At 45.0% G+C, this 24024-nt stretch overlaps 1 protein-coding gene across 3 annotated transcripts in view; it reads right to left on the bottom strand.

Moving 5' to 3' along the window:
* The window catches only part of TMCC1 (transmembrane and coiled-coil domain family 1), a 150714-nt gene that overhangs the window by 103315 nt on the left and 23375 nt on the right, over positions 1–24024 (bottom strand). For all 3 annotated transcript variants that reach the window (XM_030205752.1, XM_030205754.1, XM_030205755.1), the window contains exon 3: positions 16620–17346. In XM_030205752.1, coding sequence (XP_030061612.1) covers positions 16620–17183 — 564 coding nt within the window. In that variant the 5' untranslated portion in view covers positions 17184–17346. The remainder of the gene's footprint in view (positions 1–16619; positions 17347–24024) is intronic.

Below are 24024 nucleotides of genomic sequence, written 5' to 3' on the forward strand. Positions count from 1 at the left end.
TAATGCTAAGCACTGACTGCCTCCTTGGCGATTTATGTAGGCCACTGCTGTCATGTTGTCCGACAGAACGCTGACAGCCAATCCTTCCAGGGTCAATTGAAAGGCCAGAAGCGCCTGGAAAATCGCTTTCAACTCCAAGCAACTGATGGTCCACTCCGACTCCTCGGGTGTCCAAAGACCCTGGGCATGCCTTCCCCGGCAATGTGCACCCCAGCCCTTCAGGCTGGCATCTATTACCACCAGGCACCAATCGGGGAGCGCTAGCGGCATTCCTCGCTGCAGCATGCTCTCTGAGAGCCACCACTCCATACTGAGCCGGGCCGCAGGGAGCCACGTGAGTCTGCATTGATAATCCTGAGATATTGGAGACCACCACTGAAGCAGGGAGCACTGCAGAGGTCTCAGGTGCGCTCTCGCCCAAGGCACCACTTCCAAAGTGGCCGTCATCTACCCCAACAGCTGGACTATGTCCCAAGCTCGCAGGTGAGGCATCCTCAGGAGCAGATGGACCTGGTTCTGTAGCTTGCACCACCTTTCCTCGGGTAGGCAGACCATCCCCAAGGCTGTGTCTAACCGGACCCCCAAATATTCTAGAGATTGAGAGGGAATCAGGTGACTTTTGGCTATATTGACGACCCAGCCCAGAGATTGCAGTACTGAGACCACTCTGGCTGTAACCTGATGACTCTCTTCTGCAGAGTCTGCTCTGATGAGCCAGTCGACTAGGTACGGGTGAACCCGGATACCCTCTCGCCTGAGAAAAAAAAGCTACTGCCACCATTACCTTGGAAAAGGTTTGGGGAGCTGTGGCGAGGCCAAATGGCAAGGCCTGAAATGGGAAATGTTTTCCCATCACCGCAAAACGCAGAAACCTCTGATGCGGGGGGCCAAATTGGTATGTGCAAGTAAGCTTCTTTCAGGTCCAGAGACATGAGAAACTCTCCTGGCTGTACTGCCACTATGACGGAGCGCAGGGTTTCCATGTGAAAATGCCGCACATTCAGACTTGTTGACTTGTTTTAAGTCTAGGATAGGCCAAAAAGACCCTCCTTTTCGCGGCACCATGAAGTAAATGGAGTAATGGCCAGAGCCCCATTCGGTGGGAGGCACGGGGGAAACCGCCCCAATGTGAATCAAGCCTTGCAAGGTCTCCTCCACCGCCACCCGTTTGGCGGCAGAACCGCATCGGGACTCCACAAACATGTCTCTTATCGGGGCATTGAATTCTATTCTGTAGCCTTCTCTGATCAGGTCCAAGACCCACTGATCTGAGGTAATCTTGGCCCACTCCTCGAGAAAGAGGGAAAGTCGTCCTCCTATCACAGGAATCGAGGAGGGTGCCAGCGCACCATCATTGAGAGGGTCGCCCTTGAACTCCAGGTCTTGAGCCTGCTGCTGGGGAACGTTTGTCCGAGCGACAGGAGTTCCTCTGCTGAAAACGGGCACGCGAAGTGAACCCAGCAGAACGCCCCAGGCGGTACCTTCTAGCTTCACGGAAGCGAGGTCTGTAAGAGGCGGGAACCGCCTGACCCTTCAACATCTTCTGTCCTTCTGTGACTGTTCTCTTGTGCTTGACTGCTTAAATATTTTAAATTTAAATGCTTTACTTTTTGTCTATTAGATTGTAAGCTCTTTGAGCAGGGACTGTCTTTCTTTTGTGTTTGTACAGCGCTGCGTACACTTTGTAGCGCTCTAGAAATGTTAAATAGTAGTAGTAGTAGTATCCTCGGGTAAGCGCTGGGGTTTGGCATCCCCCAGGCCTTTCACAATTTTCTCCAACTCCTCACCAAACAGGAGAAGACCTTGAAAGGGCAACTTCACCAACCTTTGCTTAGAGGCCATGTCAGCTGCCCAATGCCGTAGCCACAGAAGACGGCGAGCCGCCACCGCTACAGCCATCTGTTTAGCTGAAGCTCTGACCAGATCATAAAGGGCGTCAGTCAAAATGACAAGGCTGACTCCATCCGCGGTGCCACCTCCGTAAGGGGCTCCACTCCATCTCCGGGCTGTTCAACTGCCTGTTGTAACCAAGCGAGGCAGGCTCGGGCAGCGTAGCAGCTGCATGCAGACGCCCGTAAGAATAGGACTGAAATTTCAAAGGACCGTTTCATAGCTGCCTCCAGGCGACGGTCCTGCATGTCCTTCATGGCAACTCCTCCTTCCACTGGGAGGGTAGCTTTCTTTGTCACAGCCATGACTAGGGCATCCACTTTAGGCATTGCTAGGCGCGCCAAATGCTCCTCACTTAGAGGGTATAATTGCCCCATAGCCCTGGCGAATTTCAAAGGCCCCTCGGGGTCAGCCCATTGAGCCGTGATAAGCTCTTGGATGGAGTCATGCAAAGGAAAGGCTCGAACAGACTTCTTAGTACTTGCCATCCTCAGATTACCGGAGGAGGTCTCAGTACTCCCAGGGTCTTCTATAGAGAGGACCTGCAAGGCATCAGTAATAAGCGCTGGCAGCTCATTACGGTGGAAAATCCTCACCGCGGAAGGATCACCTGGATCCGGTGGCAATCCTGCACCTTCTTCTGGCTCTCCAGACCACGACGGCCTGCCAGACCCCTCAGAGTCCTCACATCCCGACCACGGGGGAGGGGGGGGTGCACCACTCTCTGAAGGTCCACCCTTCTGCTCTTGTCTTGCGGCCATCTGTCAGGGGAAAACGTGCCTGACGGTTATCCAAGGCCAGACTCCACTGGAGGGGATACAGAAAGCAGGGCTACAGAGGACCCCTGTGGAAGAGCTCTTTTTAACATGTATGCATTATGCAGCAATAAAACAAATTCAGGGGAAAATGGCTCACCCTGGCCTCCCGGCTCCAGTCCAGGGGAAACAGCTCTTTTATTAGCCTCTACACGAGGCACCTCTCCAGGCTCAAACCCCTCTGCCTCAGTGGGGGTCACGCCATGCTGTTCCAAAATGGCGCCCGCTGCCAGCTCCACGGAGCGGGAAGAAACATCGCTCGACATGCTCGGGCCGGCTCTACCGTCTGAAAAGCACGCCTTACAGAGCTCCGCTGCAGATTTGCGCTTGCCACAAACGGAACAGCGCTTTACTTTCTCAGCAACCATCGCCAAAAGCGGCGGAAATTCAAAATGGCAGTTTGGCGCCAAAATCATCCCAAACGCGGGCCCTCCCTGGAGGAGCTACAAAATGCTCTTACCTCACCAGACCGAGTTTCCGAGCTCCGGTCACGCTGCACAATCAGAAGAAAACCTCTTTTCTGGGATCGCAGCGCCAAAGCATGACGCAACTTTTTTTTTTTTAACACTGTGAGGAAAGTTTGAGGCAACAGCGAAAGAGGCAAATTTCCAACTCCAGAGGATCAGTAGCATGGGAAAGGCAGGGAAAGGGCGAACCTATGTGCCTGCATCCACAGCGTGGGCAAAGACAGGGACAGGGCTTGCCTATTTGTCTACTTCCACATCGGGGGCCGGGTAAGTCAGGGAAAGGGCTAACCTATTTGCCTTTAAAGTGGGCACCATCAGCCACAACACCCCTGCTACAACTGGCAAAAGCACAGGAGCCACCCCAGGCAGATTTTCTGAAGGAGCTTGAACAAGCTGCAACCACCTTGCTGGGGAGATAGAGAATACTGAAGAGGCAGATGGAGCTAGCTGGCCATGAGGCACTATGGTTTTTCAGTGCTCTCTATCTCCCCCTGCTGGTTGATGGACACAACCCACTCGTAATGGATTCATCTGCTTGATGACCAGGAACTAAGGACTTTTCTTTTAGGAAGCCATCCAAACCTTTTTAAACTCTGCTAAGCTAACCACCTTTACCACATTCTCTGGCAACGAATTCCAGAGATTAATTACACGTTGAATGAAGAAAGATTTTCTCCAATTAGTTTTAAATTTACTACTTTGTAGCTTCATCGCATGCCCACTAGTCCTAGTAGCATTTTCTTCACCACCCTCCAGCAGCCACTGCTGCCTTATTGTTGGCATGAGTTGGAGACTCTAAGAGAAGGGAGAAGAGTATAGCGTGCAATGGCACGAAGAGACTGGGGAGGAGAGAATGTGGTGGGCCCTGCACAGAGACATGGAGGGAAGAAAGGGACAGGTGGTGATGAGAAAGATAACTTGGATAAATGGAAAGAGTGGAGAACTTCTTGAATCTCTGACAGGTAAATGCCACCAGCGTGGACTTCTATTTCTTAGCCGCTCCCAACAGAGAGAGGTAATGAACAAATTCCAATAGGTGGGTATTTTTGGGGGAGGGGGAGGCAAGAGTGTGACTGGTGGGTACAGATAGGCAGTGTAAACGCTTGATTCATGTTTGTTTTGGAGCTGTGGAGAGATGACATAGCATGGGCAACGGGAGGTAATGGGGTTCTCTATTGGATTTATTTGGGTGTCAGCTAGTCTACGTTTGTAATGACTTTGGTGGTGGTTCTCCGACTACACTGCTTTGTAACCATCAGGGGTGCTTATCAACTGTTGAAGTCAGACACCGCCAGGACAATCAGTAATGTTCACACCATTACCACTGGAAGACAGCTGGGATTGGGGCAATGGCTGAGATAGGGAAAGAAGAGGTGAGGAACTGGGGAAAACAGGGAAAGGGAAGGGAAGAAAGGGTTCATCTCACTGCAAATGACGATAGCTGAATAGTAAACTGCAAAATGTAATACAAGAGATAAAAAGAACTATGACATGTAGCATCTTCTGCACAAGGCAAGCCCTAGTTACTCAACATGAGTAGAGTAAGGAAGGTAGGAAAGGGTAAAAGGAACAATATGTACTGCTGTGTGTCTCCTAGAACACAAAGTGGATAGATGCAAGTAACAAATATTTTTAATACATACATACATAAAAAGGAAGAGAACAAGAAAACAAATATCAAGTCGCTTGCTGATTCCAGGAGAGATGTCAGGGTCTATGCAGTTTAAGATAACCTTACTGTGTCTACATGTCTGATTTACTGCAATGCTTGCTTAAATTATTTAGGGCAGAAAGACAGTATGTTCCAAACATAGAACAGCTGCTAGGCTCTTCTGAGCAAGATTAAGCAATCAAGCAGATGTTGCAGGTGATGGCCTGACCCAGGCTTAATTAGGCTCCTACTGGAGCCAGAGAACTCTAAAGCAGCATTCCTCAGGCCACCACGGAGTAGCCCCTGGTCAGTCTGGCTTTCAGGATACTCAGGATCCTGTGGTAGTCCGACAATTTCTTGAATTCCGATATTGCCTTTGTCTCCTTCACCTCCACTGGGAAGCTGATCAATGCAAGCCCTAACCCCTCTCCTCCTCACTTTCACTTTTGTGCAGACACACCAAATCTGGCCATCTCCAATCCTCCAAAATCATCCAAGGCTCTAAGCAGCACTGAAAAGGTCAGACAGCAGTGCCTCCAGCACTTTTGAAGTTTCTCCCAATGCCTTGAATATATGCTGTCAGGCACCATCTCATGAATACAGACTTCTGAAAATCGTTCAAGGTCTCCCTCATTTCTATTCCTACTTGGGTGGGTCTGACCAGTAAACACCGCTTTTTCCTCAGTCTCTATATGTTCCTTCCTTTCAAGTTTCACCATACCACTTTTGTACTTCCTCCCATCACTAACATATCTTTAAAAACAAAACTTCTTCTTTTCTAGCTTCTCCTGTCTGTCCTCTTTCTGTCATGTCTTGTCATTTATGAAAGTTAACCTCCTTTTCTGTACCTTTACAGCTACCTGTTTCAAAAACCAAAGTGGCCTCTTTACTCTTAATTGTATTCACTTTCTTAACAAAGCAGCTCATGACCGCACAATATCTCCTTTCTATTTTGCCCACTGCTTTTCTGCTTCCCAAAGATTTTTTCACCCAGCTAACAGTTCCTTGTAGCGTTCCTCCATCTCTATCTTAGCTTTCCTGATTTGCACCCTTGAATGAACCTTTTCTGCCTGTGCTCTAATACTCAACCATATCATCTGGAGCTTACTGGATGCCACATAAGCCACATCATCAGAAACTCTCCCCATCTGAAAGCACCGGGTTCGCTATCACCCCCTCCCGCATGGGTTCTTTCATTCTCCCTGCAGAGAATCCAGGATCTAACAACACAGCAGTCAGGATGTGTCCATCAACGTCCCCATACAATAACACTTCCCTTGTCATAGCAATTTTGTGAATGTCTTCAATAAAACCTCTGTCCATTTCTTCTGCCTGCAAAAGTCTATCACACCAATATTTTAGGATTTATCAATTGTCTTTTATAAAGATTAACCCAAAACAGTACTATTGCAGTGACAGTGAAACGACAGTAAAATCACAAAATGTCAGTGCAACACACACAATAGTCAGGTAAACATGGGAACAAGTTAAATTATAAAAATTATATTAATTTGATACAAAGTTAGTACTGTATATATTAAAATAGCACATCTCAACACAAATATAATAGGACAATAGAAATAAGGTATCTTAATAGGCAGCAGAGGGAACAAGTGAAGTTAAAAAGACAAAATGAGTAAGGAAAGGTGGCTGGCTCAATAAATAAAAGTGGGTAGCTAGACTGAAGGTCAACTGTTTGTAGAATCAAATAAGGTGATGCACACCTGGTCTCTGAGTACATGTGGCCAAGCTGGTGCTGATGTGCTGGGATTGACTGACTAGTCAGTTATTGTATCCATTAAAGGCTTGGGCAAGAGCCAGGTGTAGTCCCTCGGAATGAGTTGCAGAGTGCGGGGGCTCCTTCAGAAAGGCTCACTGGTGGGTGTCCCTATCGCATTTCCTTTGGCAAGGTATGGTAAGGGAAGTTCCTTGGGAGGGCCTTAAATGTCTCAAAGGTGTGTAAAGGGATAACCTATTCTTGACGTACTCTGGTCGGTGGAAGGGCCCTGGTAGCCAGTGAAATTTTTGCCGGAAGGGCTTGATGCAGTCATGCTGTTCACTGCCCTCTATCTGTTGTACTACAGCATTCTGAATGAAAGGTCCATTCCCTCTCTCTAGATTAGCCTACAGTGCCTCATCCTTACCTTCTAAGCCCTGCTGTTCTGCTGCTTTTCAGCACTTCGTTCCTGCATGTTGCACTGCATGTCCACTGGGACTGCGTCTTTTTAAAGACTGTTATCCTGACACCCAATCCTCATCAGTGATTCTATGAGCAGACCCTTGATGTAGGCGTCATGCCAAAACACAGTACTGTGTCGGGTCTTGAAGAATAAAGATTTTATTCATTACACCTCTCGTCCTTTTGTTATTTTGTGGAAGAGCCCTGCTACCTTCACTACTCCTTCTGCTGGTTTCCTCCTACTTAGTGACACACGGTACTCCACTTTTGCGGTGTCCCGGGTTTATTATTTTTAACATATGGTGCTGCTCCTTCCTTTGCAATGCCTTGTACCTCAGCCTTCCACAAAACACAGCTGAGTGCCTTGCAATTAGCCTAAAATTCTGCCACACATATTAGTGGTTTTCCTAGACATTATCGCATTACTGCTCTATTGTATGGGTCGCATCGGCTGTCAGTCTTGCATTCTATAAGATTCAAAATTTGGATGCTTATTCAGCAAATACATTCAACATGATGATGCAGTCTATATGAATCAAGTGTTAAAAATTTATTGACCAACATACTCACTTAGGTCTAAAGACTCCAACATTATCAAAGCTACATTTTGTTGACACTAAAGAACATGCATTTTCTATCACAGGACCAAAGGAATGGAAGTTCCTTCTGACACTGAGACATTAAAGATGTTGCAGCTTTTAAGAAATAGCTAAAAACTCACTTATTTACTCTTGCACATGAAGGCTAGCTGATTTTACAAGAAGTCATCAATATGGAAACCATATTTTAGCTAAAGTGTGTAGTGTTTTTGTAATTTCATATGTTTTATATTGATTGATTTTATGTTGAGTTTTAAATGTCTTCTTATATAATAATTCTCACCTTCAACATTCTAATGTGCCTGGGACCGTGCCTCCCTCCGGAGGTGGTCTGCTAGGCAGTTTAGAATGCACTGACATCAGCAGAGCGTGTTTCCCTACTCCTCCCCCTGCCTGGGAAACAGCTGTCAGTGCCCCCCCTCGGCGCAACAACCAAGCACTGGTGCAACACCAAAACCCCTACCCCCCCTCGACGCATCACCCAAGACCCTCCCCCCAGCGCTTTACCAAAGCCCCTACCCCCCCCCCCCCCAGTGGGCACATCAACCCCCTCGCCACCCGCAGCCGCCAATACTAACACTGTCCGGCTACTGCTGCTTCTCCTGTGGAGCAGCAGCGGCCGGTACAAAAAGAAAAAAGCCCCCCAAAAAAATTTTAAACCTGAAACATGGCTCCGTAAACATTGGCTGTTGTCTCTGCAGCCGCTCCTCCTCTCCTCTTCACTTCACTGCCCCTGCAGGAAGACCCCAGAGGAGCGCAGCGACGTCAGAGGGGAGAGGAGGAGCGGCTGCAGCGATGACAGCCAATGCCAGATGGCTGTCTATGGAGCCGTGTTTTAGGTTTAAAATCTTTTTTTGGCTTTTTCTCTTTTTGTACCGGCCGCTGCTGCTCAACAGAGAACGCAGCAGCGGCCAGACAGCGTTAGTACTGGCGGCTGCGGGTGGCGAGGAGGTTGATGTGCCCGAAGGGGGGGGGGGGGGTAGGGGCTTGGGTGATGCGCCAGGGCAGAAGGGCTTGGGTGATGCGCCGAGGGGGGGAGGGGAGGGTCGCTGGACATGGGTGGCTGCAGGGGGGGCAGGGAAGAGGGAGGTGGGGAGGGGGTACTGAGACCAGATGGGTGGCTGCAGGGGAGGCAGGGGGAGAGGAGGGTCGCTGCACATGGGTGGCTGCAGGGGGAGCAGGGGAGAGAGGAGGGCCGCTGCACATGCATGGCTGCAGGGGGAGAGGAGGGTTGGTGGGGAGGGGGTCCTAAGACCAGATGGGTGGCTGCAGGGGGGGCAGGAGGAACGCTGCGGGGGGGGGGGGGATTACCTTGCTAGCGCCCGTTTCATTGCCTACCGAAACGGGCCTTTTATACTAGTTAACTTATATTTTTGTATGTGATTTGTAATCCATCTAGTTCTTAGGTAGAATAGAAATGTGAAATAAATCCATTTAAAAGTAAAAACACGTGATCCAAAGCCAGATGTGCAACCTGCAAGCTCAGCTATCAAACACAAGGTCTATTTAGGGACGATGCCCTTTGGTGAAAAATCAGCCCTTACTTTGTAGATTTGGTTCTGCTTACTGAGCCTTAACATATGTCCAAGTTCCTCTTTTTTATGCTCTAAAGTAGCCAACAGCTCACAGTACAAGCACACACTGTGCCCACAATCCTTCCAACAGTATAAACACTGCAGAATACCACAGCACAAGATCTAGGAAGCATTTACCTAGCAGTAAAATAAAGTACAATGGGTGGCGAAGACACACAGCTCATCAGGAGACATCAGGCTGCCCTGTGACCTCTGGCTCAAGCCCGTCAAAGACAAAAAAAGACAGCAGCTGCCCCTGCAACTACAACCAACAATCAGCAACGCCAATGTTGGGATAAACTCCAAAAAGGGTTCGAGGGCAATAGTTCAAGCAGTGATGATCTCACAAATAGATTACTGATTACGACAAAATGAGAAAAATGAGAAAAATGGTGAAAAAAAGACTGAAAGGAGCAGCTCGCAGAGTAAAAAACTTGCATCAGGCGTGGATGCTGTTTAAAAACACCATCCTGGAGGTTCAGGACAAATATATTCCACGTATTGGAAAAAAGGGAAAAAAGACTAAACGTCAGCCGGCGTGGCTAAACAGTAAGATAAAGGAAATCATTAGAGCCAAAAAACAATCCTTCAGAAAGTGGAGAAGAGAACCAACTGAAAGTAACAGGATAGATCATAAGGAATGCCAAGCCAAATGCAAAGCGGAGATAAGGAGGGCAAAAAAGGACTTTGAGAAGAAATTAGCGTTGGAAGCAAAAATACATAGTAAAAATTTTTTTAGATACATTAAAAGCAGGAAACCGGCCAAAGAGTCGGTTGGGCCGCTGGACGAAAATGGTGTTAAAGGGGCGATCAAGGAGGATAAAGCCGTAGCGGAGAAATTAAATGAATTCTTTGCTTCGGTCTTCACCGAGGAGGATTTGGGGGGGACACCAGTGCCGGAAAGAATATTTGAAGCGGGGGAGTCGGAGAAACTAAACAAATTCTCTGTAACCTTGGAGGATGTAATGGGTCAGTTCAGCAAGCTGAAGAGTAGTAAATCACCGGGACCTGATGGTATTCATCCCAGAGTATTAATAGAACTAAAAAATGAACTTGCGGAGCTACTGTTAGAAATATGCAATCTGTCCCTAAAATCGAGTGTAGTACCGGAAGACTGGAGGGTAGCCAATGTTACTCCGATTTTTAAGAAGGGTTCCAGAGGAGATCCGGGAAATTATAGACCGGTGAGTCTGACGTCGGTGCCGGGCAAGATGGTGGAGGCTATTATTAAGAATAAAATTGCAGAGCATATACAAAAACATGGACTGATGAGACAAAGTCAGCACGGATTTAGTGAAGGGAAGTCTTGCCTCACCAATCTAATGCATTTTTTTGAGGGGGTAAGCAAACATGTGGACAATGGGGAGCCGGTTGATATTGTATATCTGGATTTTCAGAAGGCGTTTGACAAAGTGCCGCACGAAAGACTCCTGAAGAAATTGCAGAGTCATGGAATCGGAGGTAGGGTATTATTATGGATTAAGAACTGGTTGAAAGATAGGAAGCAGAGAGTAGGATTGCGTGGCCAGTATTCTCAGTGGAGGAGGGTAGTTAGTGGGGTCCCGCAGGGGTCTGTGCTGGGTCCGTTGCTTTTTAATGTATTTATAAATGACCTAGAGATGGGAATAACTAGTGAGGTAATTAAATTCGCCGATGACACAAAATTATTCAGGGTCGTCAAGTCGCAGGAGGAATGTGAACGATTACAGGAGGACCTTGCGAGACTGGGAGAATGGGCGTGCAAGTGGCAGATGAAGTTCAATGTTGACAAGTGCAAAGTGATGCATGTGGGTAAGAGGAACCCGAATTATAGCTACGTCTTGCAAGGTTCCGCGTTAGGAGTTACGGATCAAGAAAGGGATCTGGGTGTCGTCGTCGATGATACGCTGAAACCTTCTGCTCAGTGTGCTGCTGCGGCTAGGAAAGCGAATAGAATGTTGGGTGTTATTAGGAAGGGTATGGAGTCCAGGTGTGCGGATGTTATAATGCCGTTGTATCGCTCCATGGTGCGACCGCACCTGGAGTATTGTGTTCAGTACTGGTCTCCGTATCTCAAAAAAGATATAGTAGAATTGGAAAAGGTACAGCGAAGGGCGACGAAAATGATAGTGGGGATGGGACGACTTTCCTATGAAGAGAGGCTGAGAAGGCTAGGGCTTTTCAGCTTGGAGAAGAGACGGCTGAGGGGAGATATGATAGAAGTGTATAAAATAATGAGTGGAATGGATCGGGTGGATGTGAAGCGACTGTTCACGCTATCCAAAAATACTAGGACTAGAGGGCATGAGCTGAAGCTACAGTGTGGTAAATTTAAAACGAATCGGAGAAAATTTTTCTTCACCCAACGTGTAATTAGACTCTGGAATTCGTTGCCGGAGAACGTGGTACGGGCGGTTAGCTTGACGGAGTTTAAAAAGGGGTTAGATAGATTCCTAAAGGACAAGTCCATAGACCGCTATTAAATGGACTTGGAAAAATTCCGCATTTTTAGGTATAACTTGTCTGGAATGTTTTTACGTTTGGGGAGCGTGCCAGGTGCCCTTGACCTGGATTGGCCACTGTCGGTGACAGGATGCTGGGCTAGATGGACCTTTGGTCTTTCCCAGTATGGCACTACTTATGTACTTATGTACTTATGTACTTAAGTAAACGACTTTTAAATAGATTCTTAATACTGCAGCAGCATATTAAGACAGCTAAAAGATAGGACAGAGGCTCTCCGATTTTAAAAGATTTGACTGGTTACCTATTTCACTTAGATGTACATTTAAGCTTCATATTACTGTTCTAAAGTGATCTGTGGATTAGCCACACCTTATATTTTGAATATAAGGGTCTATATCCCTCAACAATCTTAGAGATCGGAACAAGATTATTTTTCTGGACATTCTCTCTGTAAAATGCTGTAAGTTGACGTCAGCTGGAAACCACACATTGAAGGCATCTGCATCGCGAAATGTGAACAGGTTAACAAAAGAAATTTGATTAGAAAGAAACTATATAAAATTTCACAAGCAAACTAAAATTTGGCTGTTTGAACAATGGCTGAAACAAATATTGTTGAGAGTGGTTATGGAGACAGATGTACACTGTATTAGCAAGAATTAAAGTCTGAGATTAAAATAAGTTCAAGTTTACCAGGAGATCTTTTATACTAGTGAGACTTTTTTTTTTTTGTTTTGATTAAGCCACCTAAACCCCTTTGGGGAATAGAAAGAGGGGTAAAAACTCCTAAAAAAGGATTTATAGTACACTGCTGAGGGAGAATATGCATACAGCCACAGACACTCATTTCCTGTGCAATGAAACAAGAAAGTCAGATCACTATTTATAAGCAGCCTTACATGACATCAACATGAGATCCTGGGACAGTAGGGGAAGAGGCTGTGTTCCAGTGCCCTTACTGTTTGTTCTTCCCCAAGTTATCAGTCAATTAAACAATATACCTCAGCAACAAATTTCTCTCTGTGGGAGACAATTAAGTGAAAGGGCACATCATAAAAATGTGCTGAACTGGCATCCAACTAGGGAGCTGCACGGGAACGAGGTTCGCGGGAATCCCGTGGGGACGGAAGCAGTTCCTGCGGGGTTCCCGTGGAAGCGTAAGCTGCACCTGTACCAGCCTCTCATCTACCGAGTACCAAGTTTTCTTCTTCCTTGCTTTGACTGCACAAATGTTGAAAGTCTTCCATTAAGGAGGTGGTAGAGACACAAATGATGACGGAATTCAAAAAGGCGTGGGATGAACACAGAGGATCTCTAATTAGAAAATGGAACTTGGCTGCATGTGTGTGGATGTGTCAAGAGACGCTTAGATGGCGACTCTGGCTGTGATGAACTAGGGCTGATACCGGGCAGAGCTAACTATTCTTTATGTGAAAAATATTTCTTCCTCTTTGCTTTAAAACTATTCCCATGCAATTTCATCGAGTGTCTCCTGGTCTTAGTACTTTTTGGATGACAGAAAAACTGATTCACCTCCACCCATTCTAATCCACTCAGGATATTATAGACCTCAATTATATCCCCTTCAGCCCTCTCTTTTCCAAGCAAGAGCCTTAACCTCTTTAGCCTTTCCTCGTATGGAAGAAGTTCCATCCCTTCTATAATTTTGGTTGCTCTTCTTTGAACCTTTTCTAATTCCGCTAGATCTTTTTTGAGATACGGTGACCAGAATTGAACACAATACTCGAGGTGAGGTCACATCATGGAGCGATACAGAGGCATTATAATATTTTTGGTCTTATTATGCATCTCTCTCCTAATAATTCCTAGCATCCTGTTTGCTTTTTTGGTCGCTGCCACACAATAGGCAGAAGATTTCAGCGTACTGTCTACAATGACACCTAGGTCATTTTCTTGAGTGCTGACTCCTAAAGTGGACCCTAGCATTAGATAACTATGATTCAGATTATTCTTCCTAATGTGCATCACTTTGAATTTGTCAACATTAAATTTCATACCCAGTCTTCCAATTTCCTAAGGTCTTCCTGCAATTCTTCACAATCCACATGCTTTTTGACAACTTTGAATAGTTTCGTATCATCTGTAAATTTAATTACCTCACTCGTCATTCCAATTTATAAATGTTAAAAAGCACCGGTCCCAGTACAGATCCCTGCAGCACTCCACTATTTACCCTCTTCCATTGAGAAAAATGGCCATTTAACCCTACCCTCTGTTTTTTGTCCAATAACCAATCCTAATCCACAACAGAGCATTGCCTCCTATCCCATCACTCTCTAATTTTCTCAGGAGTCTCTCATGAGGAACTTTGTCAAAAGCTTTCTGAAAATCTAGATATACTGCATCAACTGGCTCACCTTTATCCACATTTATTCACACCTTCAAAGAAAAGAAGCAAAATGGTGAAACAAGATTTCCCATGGCTAAATCCATGCTGACTCTGTCCCATTAAACCATGTTTGTCTACGTGTTCTATAATTTTATTCTTTATAATACTTGCCACTATTTTGCCCGACACTGAAGTCAGGCTTACCAGTCTGTAATTACTCAGATCACCCCGGAACCCTTTTTAAAAATCAGCATCACATTGGCCACCTTCCAGTCCTCAGGTACCACAGATGACTTTAATGACAGATTACAGATCACTAGCAGCAGATCAGCAATTCCATGTTTAAGTTCTTTCAATACCCTGGTGTATACCATCCGGTCCGGGTAATTTATCACTCTCTCCAGCTTATCAATTTGGCTCAGTACATCTTCTAAGTCCACCTAGATTTCTTTCAGTTAATTTTCTTTCCTTGAGTCCTGCTAGACCAGCCCACACCAATGGGTTCTTCTATGGATTGCAGCAGGAGGAGGGGCAAGGAGAGGGAGGGAGGGAATCTAGAACCCCACCATCACGCTGGCGGGGCCCTCTGGAAACCTGAGCTCAGCAAGACGGAGCCCATGGGCTAATTGCTTGGAATTAGGCGGTCCAAATCCCTCTGGCTTTATGGTGTAAGGACCTTGGCCCAAATCCCAGCAGCTTCAGGTCCTAGGACTCAACCACAGTGGAGTCAGGGTTAACCTACCTAATCTACTGCACCAGCACAACTTCACTATCTGTTGAAAGTAAAGAAATATTGGCGTTCTAGCCAGCACCAGCCTTTATACTAGAAATGGCACTGCAACAATTCAGAATTTCTGCCTCCATGTGCAAGTAGAAGGCGTCATGATCCACTGGTATGGACTGGTCTACTACTACTACTTATCATTTCTATAGTGCTACAAGGCATACGCAGCGCTGTACACCATACACAAAAAGACAGTCCCTGCTCTTAGAGCTTACACTCTAGATAAGACAGGAGACAGACAGAACAATTAAGGGTAGGGGAATAAAGAGGCGAGGATAAAGGATAAGTGATTAGAGGCCAAAAATAAAAAAAACTTTAAGAAACTGGTCCTAGTGATTTGTAGAATGTTCTTAAGATGTTGCTGTTTCTCTTTCTGTTCTGTTCACAGAAAAAGTTGGCGTGTCTGCATGTAACCTCTTACAGTCCGTGTAGAAGAAAAGAACAAAACAGCATCCTCCAAAGCTGCATATACCAGCCATTACAAGGATCGATACTTTCCAGTCTAGCCAGATGAAAAGAAGGGTCATAGATTTGATATATCATTTTTCTGTGATACAACCAAATATTATACTTTCTTTGTCCCTAGTGGGCTCTTTCAATGTCAATAAAGTGCTGTTGCATTCGAGTGAAGAAGCAAAAGGGAGACGGGCTTCTGCATTATGCATACGAGAGAAACGACTGGGATGGGTAAGTTTCAAAATGAGATAAGAAGTCTAAAATGCAATGACAACATTCTGCCACAATCCACCACCATAGCTGAATGCCCAATTCTTTAGGTTTTCTGATTGCTCAGTGATGTAAACTAATACAAAATATCCTGCCACTGGCCATCTGCTTAAACAGGATAGGTTTTCAGATGCTTATGAAATCCCATTTATTGTGACTCCATAGGCCATGAATTACAAGGAAATGGCACTTTCCTTCAGAAAGGCCTATTTTAGACACAGACTAACCTACACTTTTTAGCAGAAAGCAGGTAAAGCAGACCCACCCTGACTGGAAAATAAAGCATTTGAGGGCACACAGACAAATAAGAGGAGTGAAAGATAATTGGACACAAGGTTAACGGTAACCACTGCAAAGCCTGTGACACCTGCTGTCAGACCAACAAAAAAGATGCCTATAGACCTTGGATTTAGCTCACATTTTCAGGACTAGTACGTTTTCTCCTGTCCCTACAGCGCTTACTTGAGGCAATGGAGGATTAAGTGACTTGCCTAAGACTTTCCTGGTTCTCAGCCTGCTGCTCTAACCCAAAGGCTACTACAAGATATAGGCTCTCAAATTGCAGCAGTCCTTTGAAATAGGTGGGGGTCTGTGGAGTCTCAAGGGCTTAGCTACATCTGTTCTGCTAGGATGATAAACTCTGAGGGTAACATAAGGGAGTAAGGGTGGTGCATTTGAATACTACCTTTCTGTGGTACAATCAAAGCACTTTGCATATTACATACAGTCACTTTTACTGTCCCTAGTGGGCCTCCCAATACAAGACAAGGAGCTGCAGTGGGAAATCAAACCTGGTTCTGGGCCCCCTGCAACTAACCATTAGGCTACTCTTCGCTGTCCAAATATAATTAGATGACAATGATTCCTTTATGCAACAGCTCATAAAAGTACAGTCTTTCTTGTCACCTGCTGCTTACCTCCTGTTTATGGTGCATATCCAGACTTTTGAAACTATAAAGCTGCAACTTATTTTAATCCACCTTTGTGTGGAAAAAGATACCTCTAATAAAGCACAACTTGTTTGTTAATGATACTTAAAAGTACTGTAGAAAACACTTCAGTTGAATGAATTAAAAAGTCAGAGTTGTCTGCTCAACCACTGTGACGTTTAATAAAATACTTGCACAAGTGCAACTTACCCGCTCCATTGGTTCCTCACTGGGGAGACAAGAGGTGCTGCTTATCTCTAGCATGGACGAGCTACTGGGGGCATCCGTGGTGGATGAGGACCTGGGCCGCCCCGAATGCAGAAGGCTGATCATATCATGTCCAGACTTCCTGCTGAACTGTGGGCTTCCCTTCGGGGGGTCTGCCTTCCCCTTCCTGCTGTGCAGGCTGGTGCCCCTCTTCATCTTCGGGGGTGCTCGGATCTGTAGCAGAACACGGTTCAAAGCAGTAGGCTGGCAAGAAGGCTGAGGAAGCCCATCTACCTCGGTGCCAGCAGTCTGGCTCTGCAGATCTGGTTCGGGCTCTGGATCAGTCTGTGCTTGCTGTACATCATGGGGAGAAACAGAAGACCTCCGACGCTGTGGTTGGAAGAGTTGCTTCAAGCCCTGGCCAATCACATTAATATTCTCCAGAGCATTATGGGTAATTTTAGATAACTTTTGTTCAGATTCGGGCAGTTTCCTGCCCTCTTGATAATTATTTTTACCTTCAGGATCAAGGTCATCGTAGGGCTGTTCACTGCCGGAAGGCTCCATCAGCAGGCACCCAGCACGCGTCTCAAAAAATTCATAAATACCGTCACTTGTTCAGCTTCGTCTCTTCTTTTAAATTGTTCATAAACCCATGCCCAAGTCACTAGTTTAGGAGCTGTGCAATAGTTTAAGCCATGCAGCTGTGACTCAGCGTTCTCAGCTTCCTCTGTAAAACAAAAATATAAGGCAGACTTGATAAGTCCATGAGCAAACTACAGGGCTAAAATTAGATGCACTAAACAGATAGACCAAAACTAATTCGATCAGAAGACAAGAGAAACCTGGCTTCCAATCAGAACACCAGGACTAGCATAGTGAATAAATAGTTATGAATCATTTACTAGGAAAATTATGATTACCTATATTTTCTTTATGCTGCAACGCTCTGCCTCACAAAGTGCCTTCTTTAAGGCACGGAGGCACAATTTCTCAACTACAATTCCAAAACCCGAGAATTATTTTGCTCCATAGCATGCACTGAATTTTATAACTCCTTCTTGATTTTAGGAATAAGATTCTGCTAATCATCATATCACTTGAACAGGGCCAGGTTAACACTGTATCAGACCCCATGAAGCTTTTGCACAATCTGACATCACATCGTGGCCATTATGCCATCTGTGCTGCCAAAATGTCATGTCAGAGTATGAACAAACAAAATGAGAAGTGGCCAAAAAAACAAATCTGTTCCAGGATGGACGGAGGTAAAACTTTATTGGCACATTCTTAGTCCTAAGTAGAATTGCATAAGCTTTATAAGATACACAAACACTTCGTGGGTGGCCCCAACACAAGCTGTGTTTCAGCAATCAAGCCTTCATCAGGAATCCTCATAAAGCACAAATAGCACATAAAAAATGAATAAATCAAATACATAAAACTATACATGCATAAAATTGCATGAAATATGTACAATAAGATAAGAGTAGGGGTAGATCAAATGACCTCCAGAAGCCAAATAAGTAGAAAAGAAGTCTTTATTGATAAAGCACCATATGGACAGGACCCAACATGGGGGACAGTGCTCCCCTGCCTCAGGGCGAACAAAACAAATATATAAATTATAGACCAGCGAGCCTGTCAGTGCCAGGCAAAATGGTAGAGACTATTATAAAGAACAAAATTACAGAGCACATACGTACATAAGCATGGATTAATGAGACATGGAGGCATACTTTCAGAGCACTCAGACTTACAAAGTTCTCCTCAGAGCAGAGACCAACCAAATAAAATACACAGCAAAAAGGCACTTTTAATCTCTTTGGAGGATATCTCATCCTGGCCTCTCACACCTTTCTTCATGCACCAAGGGGTCCTTTTACTAAGGTATGCTCAATGATAAGACGCTCATAGGAATATAATGGGTGTCTTATCACTTAGCGCTCCATAGTAAAAGGACCTCCCAAATGTCCTTGTAAAGTTATCTATTCTCCAGAGACATGCTAAGCACTTTGTCCCAGATGTTTACTCATCTGCTGACCAACTGATGCAGATGTCTTCACACTTTCAGTTCCTTTTCTCTCTCTTTGTTATTATTTATTAGGATTTATTTACCGCCTTTTAGAAGGAATTCACTCAAGGCGGTGTATATTATTATAGGTAAAGCAAAAAACTATACATATCATATTTAGACAGTATTAAACCTAAGACAATTTCTTCTTGACACATGTATTTTGCAAGAAGTTGCTACTAAATATGTTTTACAAAAGTATTAATATACAGCACAAATTTTAAAAAAGGTCCCTGTGCATACAAGCATCTATCCCAGGATTTAATCAACTCCTGGCAGATATGATGGGGGAACTGCAAAACTATTCTTAAGCTGCTTTCAACCTTTTCTACATTGGATAGATAAATTTGTTCTTAAAAACAATTTCTAAAGTCAGACGTGCTGCAAGCCCCAGAGCACCAAAGGACTGCTGAACTCTATCCCTGGAGAAGGATGTGACGCATCAACCTCACTCTGAAGGGAGCCTTCAGGGATCCAGACACGGAGCTGAGCCATAGGCGGTGATTCGGACTCTGGCTGGAGCACAGCTGCACTGCCTTATAGATGGGAGTGTGTATATATATATCTATCTATATACATACATACATATGTGTGTGAGTTAATGATTACAGTAAACAAACAAACCCTAATCATGATTAGAAGTATTAAAGTCACTAATTTTGACCGTCATGGTCATCCCACCCTCCTCCTAACCCCACCTTCCCCGTAAGCCCGGGACCTCTAGTGGTGGTCCCGTAGCACTACCACTACGGTCCTGAACCCTGGTGATGGTACAGCAAGACTATGGCTACAAGTTGTGGCTGACATTTTGAACATGGAGCTGGCACAGTGACTGGGGATTGCTTTTGCCTGCCTACCCTAAACTATCAGGGCACATAAATAGGTTGGAATAGTATAGCCGCTATTCCATCAAAAATTTTAATTGTAAATTTTTGTCATTGTCCTCCTCAAGAGCATCCCCTCATCCCCAGCCTACCTTAAGGATGCACAGTGGTCTAGGACAGGACACAAACACGCATCATACTTACATGTCCAAACACACACTCATGCACAATAAATCCTAACATACATTAATAATACGTACAGCTTGTTCTCAAACTGCAGCTTGCAGCTGAATACACTGCAAACCCAACAAAAACCTCTTCTAATTGTATGCTTGATTTCTTGTTGTTTTTGCAGAATTTTAACAAAAGAGGTTATTGATAGAACAGTGAAAGCCCAAGCAGCTCCAGCTGAGCTTGGAAAAACACTATTGGGTCGTGCCATCCTGTGGCTTCACCTCTGTCTATACTCTATGCTGCAGCTTCTCACACTCTGATGATATGCAAGTAGCAAAGTACAGGATGATCCCCTGCTAGGTAAATCCCGCTTGGCTAGGTCTTTGCAATGTTGTTCTATAGAGTCCTGAGCTTTTGTAGAGTTGAACAACATTCACTGCTGCCAACCTGACACCTCACTGAGAATACAGAGGAGCCGTCCATCTACTATAGAAGGGGTTAAGTGTCTTCCCCAGCAGACAGGCTAGCCTATTATGGAAATGGGAAAAAGGGCAACATTTGGAAAGCTGTGTATACTAATGCCCATAGTAAGGAAAACAGTTTTGGATCTAGAAGCTGTAACAGAAGATGCTGACTTTGATTTAGTGAGTCAGAGACGTAGCTCACAGCTGTACTTATACTGGGCTATATAATCCATTTGGGAAGGGTAACATAGGAAGAAAGGGAGAAGCGACACTGCACAACCTGCTGTACATTCTTCATTAAGGCTGTTAATAAATCCCAATAAATAAATGTTAAAAATATTATTAAAGCAACAGAACTGCAGGACTTATGAGGTAAGGAGGAGGCACTTTGGATCAATACGACAAAAAAGAGAGCAAACATCTATTTACATTACTGTGACATACACGCCTGCTTCACAGTGGACAGATTTCACTGAAGATATTCACAATATTTTATTATTTACAAAATGTATACCCAACCTACGCAAATCTCTACCTCAGGACAACACGGATATCGAAAACTTCATCAATGGTTTGGACCCAACCCCTGGTTAATACCCAGCGGACCGAACCTGGTCAAACTTCGCTCTCCTCACCGACGATACAGTTACCCAGGCGATTAATTCAAAAAGGCATACCCCACCGACCCAACATAAAAGCCTGAATACCTGCAACACAATGAAACCAAAGCTCAGAATGGACATAACCCAACTCTTCCCCACTAAGATCCCCTAACGAGCCTGTCACACAGGAACCTTATTATTCCACAATATCACCTTGTATTTGTTCATACTGGTATTGACGAACACCAATACGGTAATAAAAATAAATAAAAATATTCTAACCAGTTTACAAATTTATTAAAACATGCAATTATATGAACCTCAAGGTACATTTCAGCATCAAACCAATATGATAAAATGCAAGATATTAGCTGTGATGTTGACTGGGACATTCCTGCTGAGACAGAGAGATCCTGGATTAGGTAGAACTATTCTAGCAACTGGTAACAGAATCCATGCGTAAGGGAGCCACACAACCTGCTGCTTACGAATGAGGAGAGTGTTTCTGATGTTATAGTAATAAAGTGGAGGCATAGCCTGTCAGCTAGAGCAGTGGGCTGAGAACCTTGGAAGTCAGGTACAAATTCCTCTACTGCTCCTTTTGATCTCAGGTAAGACACTTAATCCTCCATTGCCTGAGTTACAGACAGACTGTAAGCCCTCCAGGGATGGGAAAAATGTTCTGTACCTGAAAGTAACTCACCTTGAACTATGGAGAAAGACATGAGCTATATCCAAAGTCAAATGATTACCTGGCATTCAATGACTACCAGATGGTGTGGTGCAGTGGCGTAGGAAGGGGGGGGGGCAGTCCGCCCCGGGTGCACGCCACTGGGGGGGGGGGGGGGGGGGTCGTCTCCGCTGGTTCCCTGCTCTCTCTGCCCCGGAACAGGTTACTTCCTGTTCCGGGGCACAGAGAGCAGGGACCCAGCAGAGCTGACGCAGCTCCCAGCGACATGCACTGGGGGCGGAGCGGCCCTCCCACCCGTCCCCTTTCCTATGCCAATGGTAAGAATGCGCGCCGGGGGGGGGGGGGTGCGCAGCGGCGACCCGCCCCGGGTGCCAGCCGCCCTCGCTACATGGTGAAATGTGTTAATAATTTGCGTGTTCCCCACCTATTCTGACCTCATTCTCCCCCAGACTGCTCTTACACAGTCCAGGAATTAACGAACTCCATAATCAGAAGGACTCGCTGGGATATAAGAAGATAGTTTATTTCAATCTTACCAATAGCAATACAGGCAAATCGGGTATTCGTATGGTTTGAACAGCAGTTCACGGAACGTCTGTCACCCTTCTGACTCCCATTTTTATACTATTCTCACCCTATTCATTTCACTGGACCCTAGCTTTGTCACCAGGGTTCTTGGACCTTATCAGTTGATCAAAATGACTTCACATACTATCAAGCTCTAAGTATAAACAAGATATGCTCAGAGCGCATCTTATTAGATGACTTTGCATTTTCCCCAAACTTTCCCTAGCCCCCTCCCTTTGGATGTTCTCACCCGGGGTGCAGCTGACCCAGTATTATCTCTACATAACTATAGCAACTCTTGCTTATGACGTCTTGTAGGTGCCAGTCTCAGAGCAAATGCCCCCCCTCCCTTGCCAGCTCTCAATTACCTCATTTCAGCATTTGCTACAGTGAAATGTAACTGTGTCAAAGGTGATCACTGATTCTTACAAGCTAGCTCTCTTTTGTATCAGAGATGATTTTGATTTTAAGAAGCCTAGCTCTTATTATGAGCCATTGGCCTGTATTTTACTGAGCGCAAGGGCTAGCATAATTCTTCAAATGTCAGGACACAGTTCATTTTAAAGTGAGGGTCCTAGACATCAGGAGAACTAACTTTATTAAAGATGGAACATACCTCAAGGAGTCATTAGCTGGACAGAAACATCTGAGGAAGCAGAAAAGCAGCGGGCAAAGCTGAAAAGGGATATCTTAAGGGAAATGAACCATTTTGCTATGAAAGAAAATACAAAGAAAAGGAGGCTACACAATGCTTCTCAAAGAATCAGCCGAAAAGGTAAGGGGAAAAAAAAAAAGTAAGTCTTCAACACTTCCTTTATAATGCTCTTTTGCTCATCAAGATATTGATTCTGTCCTATTGGGTGGCAGAAGATTCACTACCACTATCTGCAGCTATGGTTTGTCAATATGAGGGAAATAGCCTGTTTTGAACTTAGGACTTATCAGAACAGCAATCCGTCTCCCACAGCTGATAAGAAATGCAGTAGGGCAAGTTTTTACACTTGTACCCTGCAACTACTTAGGCAGTAGACATTTTTCACTCCATTCATTTTCAAGTTGGTATTGCTCTGTTGTTATTGTTTTATTTGACTATTGCAATAAATTAAAAAAAAAACAAAAAGGTGAATGTAGTCTAAGACTATTTCTTTTTTGGTGGTGGTGGGAGAATATTGGGTTGTGCTCATTCAGCACCTCCAATCATTTTGAAAAGTTGGCTCCTATGTTTAGAAGGTAAAGATAACATAAGGAGGGGATCTAGGAAAGCTTGAAGAATAATCTATAATTCAGCAACTCTAAATTAATGCTAAAAATAGCAGATCATGCATTTGGGCTGCAAAAACCCAAGGGAGCAGTACAGTATAAGGGATAAAGCACTTCTGTTCATGAAAGAAGAGTGGGATTTAAGAGTAATTGTATCTGATGATCTTAAAAAGTGGAGAAGATTAAGGAAAAAGCCAGAAAGGATGCTTGGATGGACAGCAGTGGACAGCAGGGGTGGGGGGGGGGGGGGGGGGGGAACGGTGATAGTGCCTCTGTAAAATTCTGTGATGAGACCTCATTTGAAATGTTATGCACAATTCTAGAGACCAAAACTTCAAAAAGATTATCAACAGGAAGTTGTCAGCACAGAGGGCAGTTACTAAATTGGTCAGCAGTCTTTGTCAAGGTATATGGGGACAGACAAAGATCTCAATATATACTTCAGAAGAATGGGCAGAGGGCAGACGTGACAGACAGTTAAATATTTCCATGGCATGAAAGCCTAGAAAGTGGGCCTCTTTCAACAGAAAGGAAGCAAAGGGCTGAGGGACAACGGTGAAAGGGGACAGACTGAGGAGTAATTTAAGGAAATTTCTTTAGGAAAAGGGTGGCGGATGTGGGCAGACAGCAGAGGACCTCCGATGGAGAGGAAGGGATTGTAGAGCCAAGCATTTGGTACAGATGGGCTGACTGGATAGGTCATATGGTCTTTACCTGCTGTTATTTTCTACATTCTGTTTTCTTCTGTTTCT

Source organism: Microcaecilia unicolor, chromosome 6 (assembly GCF_901765095.1).
Source record: "Microcaecilia unicolor chromosome 6, aMicUni1.1, whole genome shotgun sequence".
Classification (NCBI taxonomy): domain Eukaryota; kingdom Metazoa; phylum Chordata; class Amphibia; order Gymnophiona; family Siphonopidae; genus Microcaecilia; species Microcaecilia unicolor.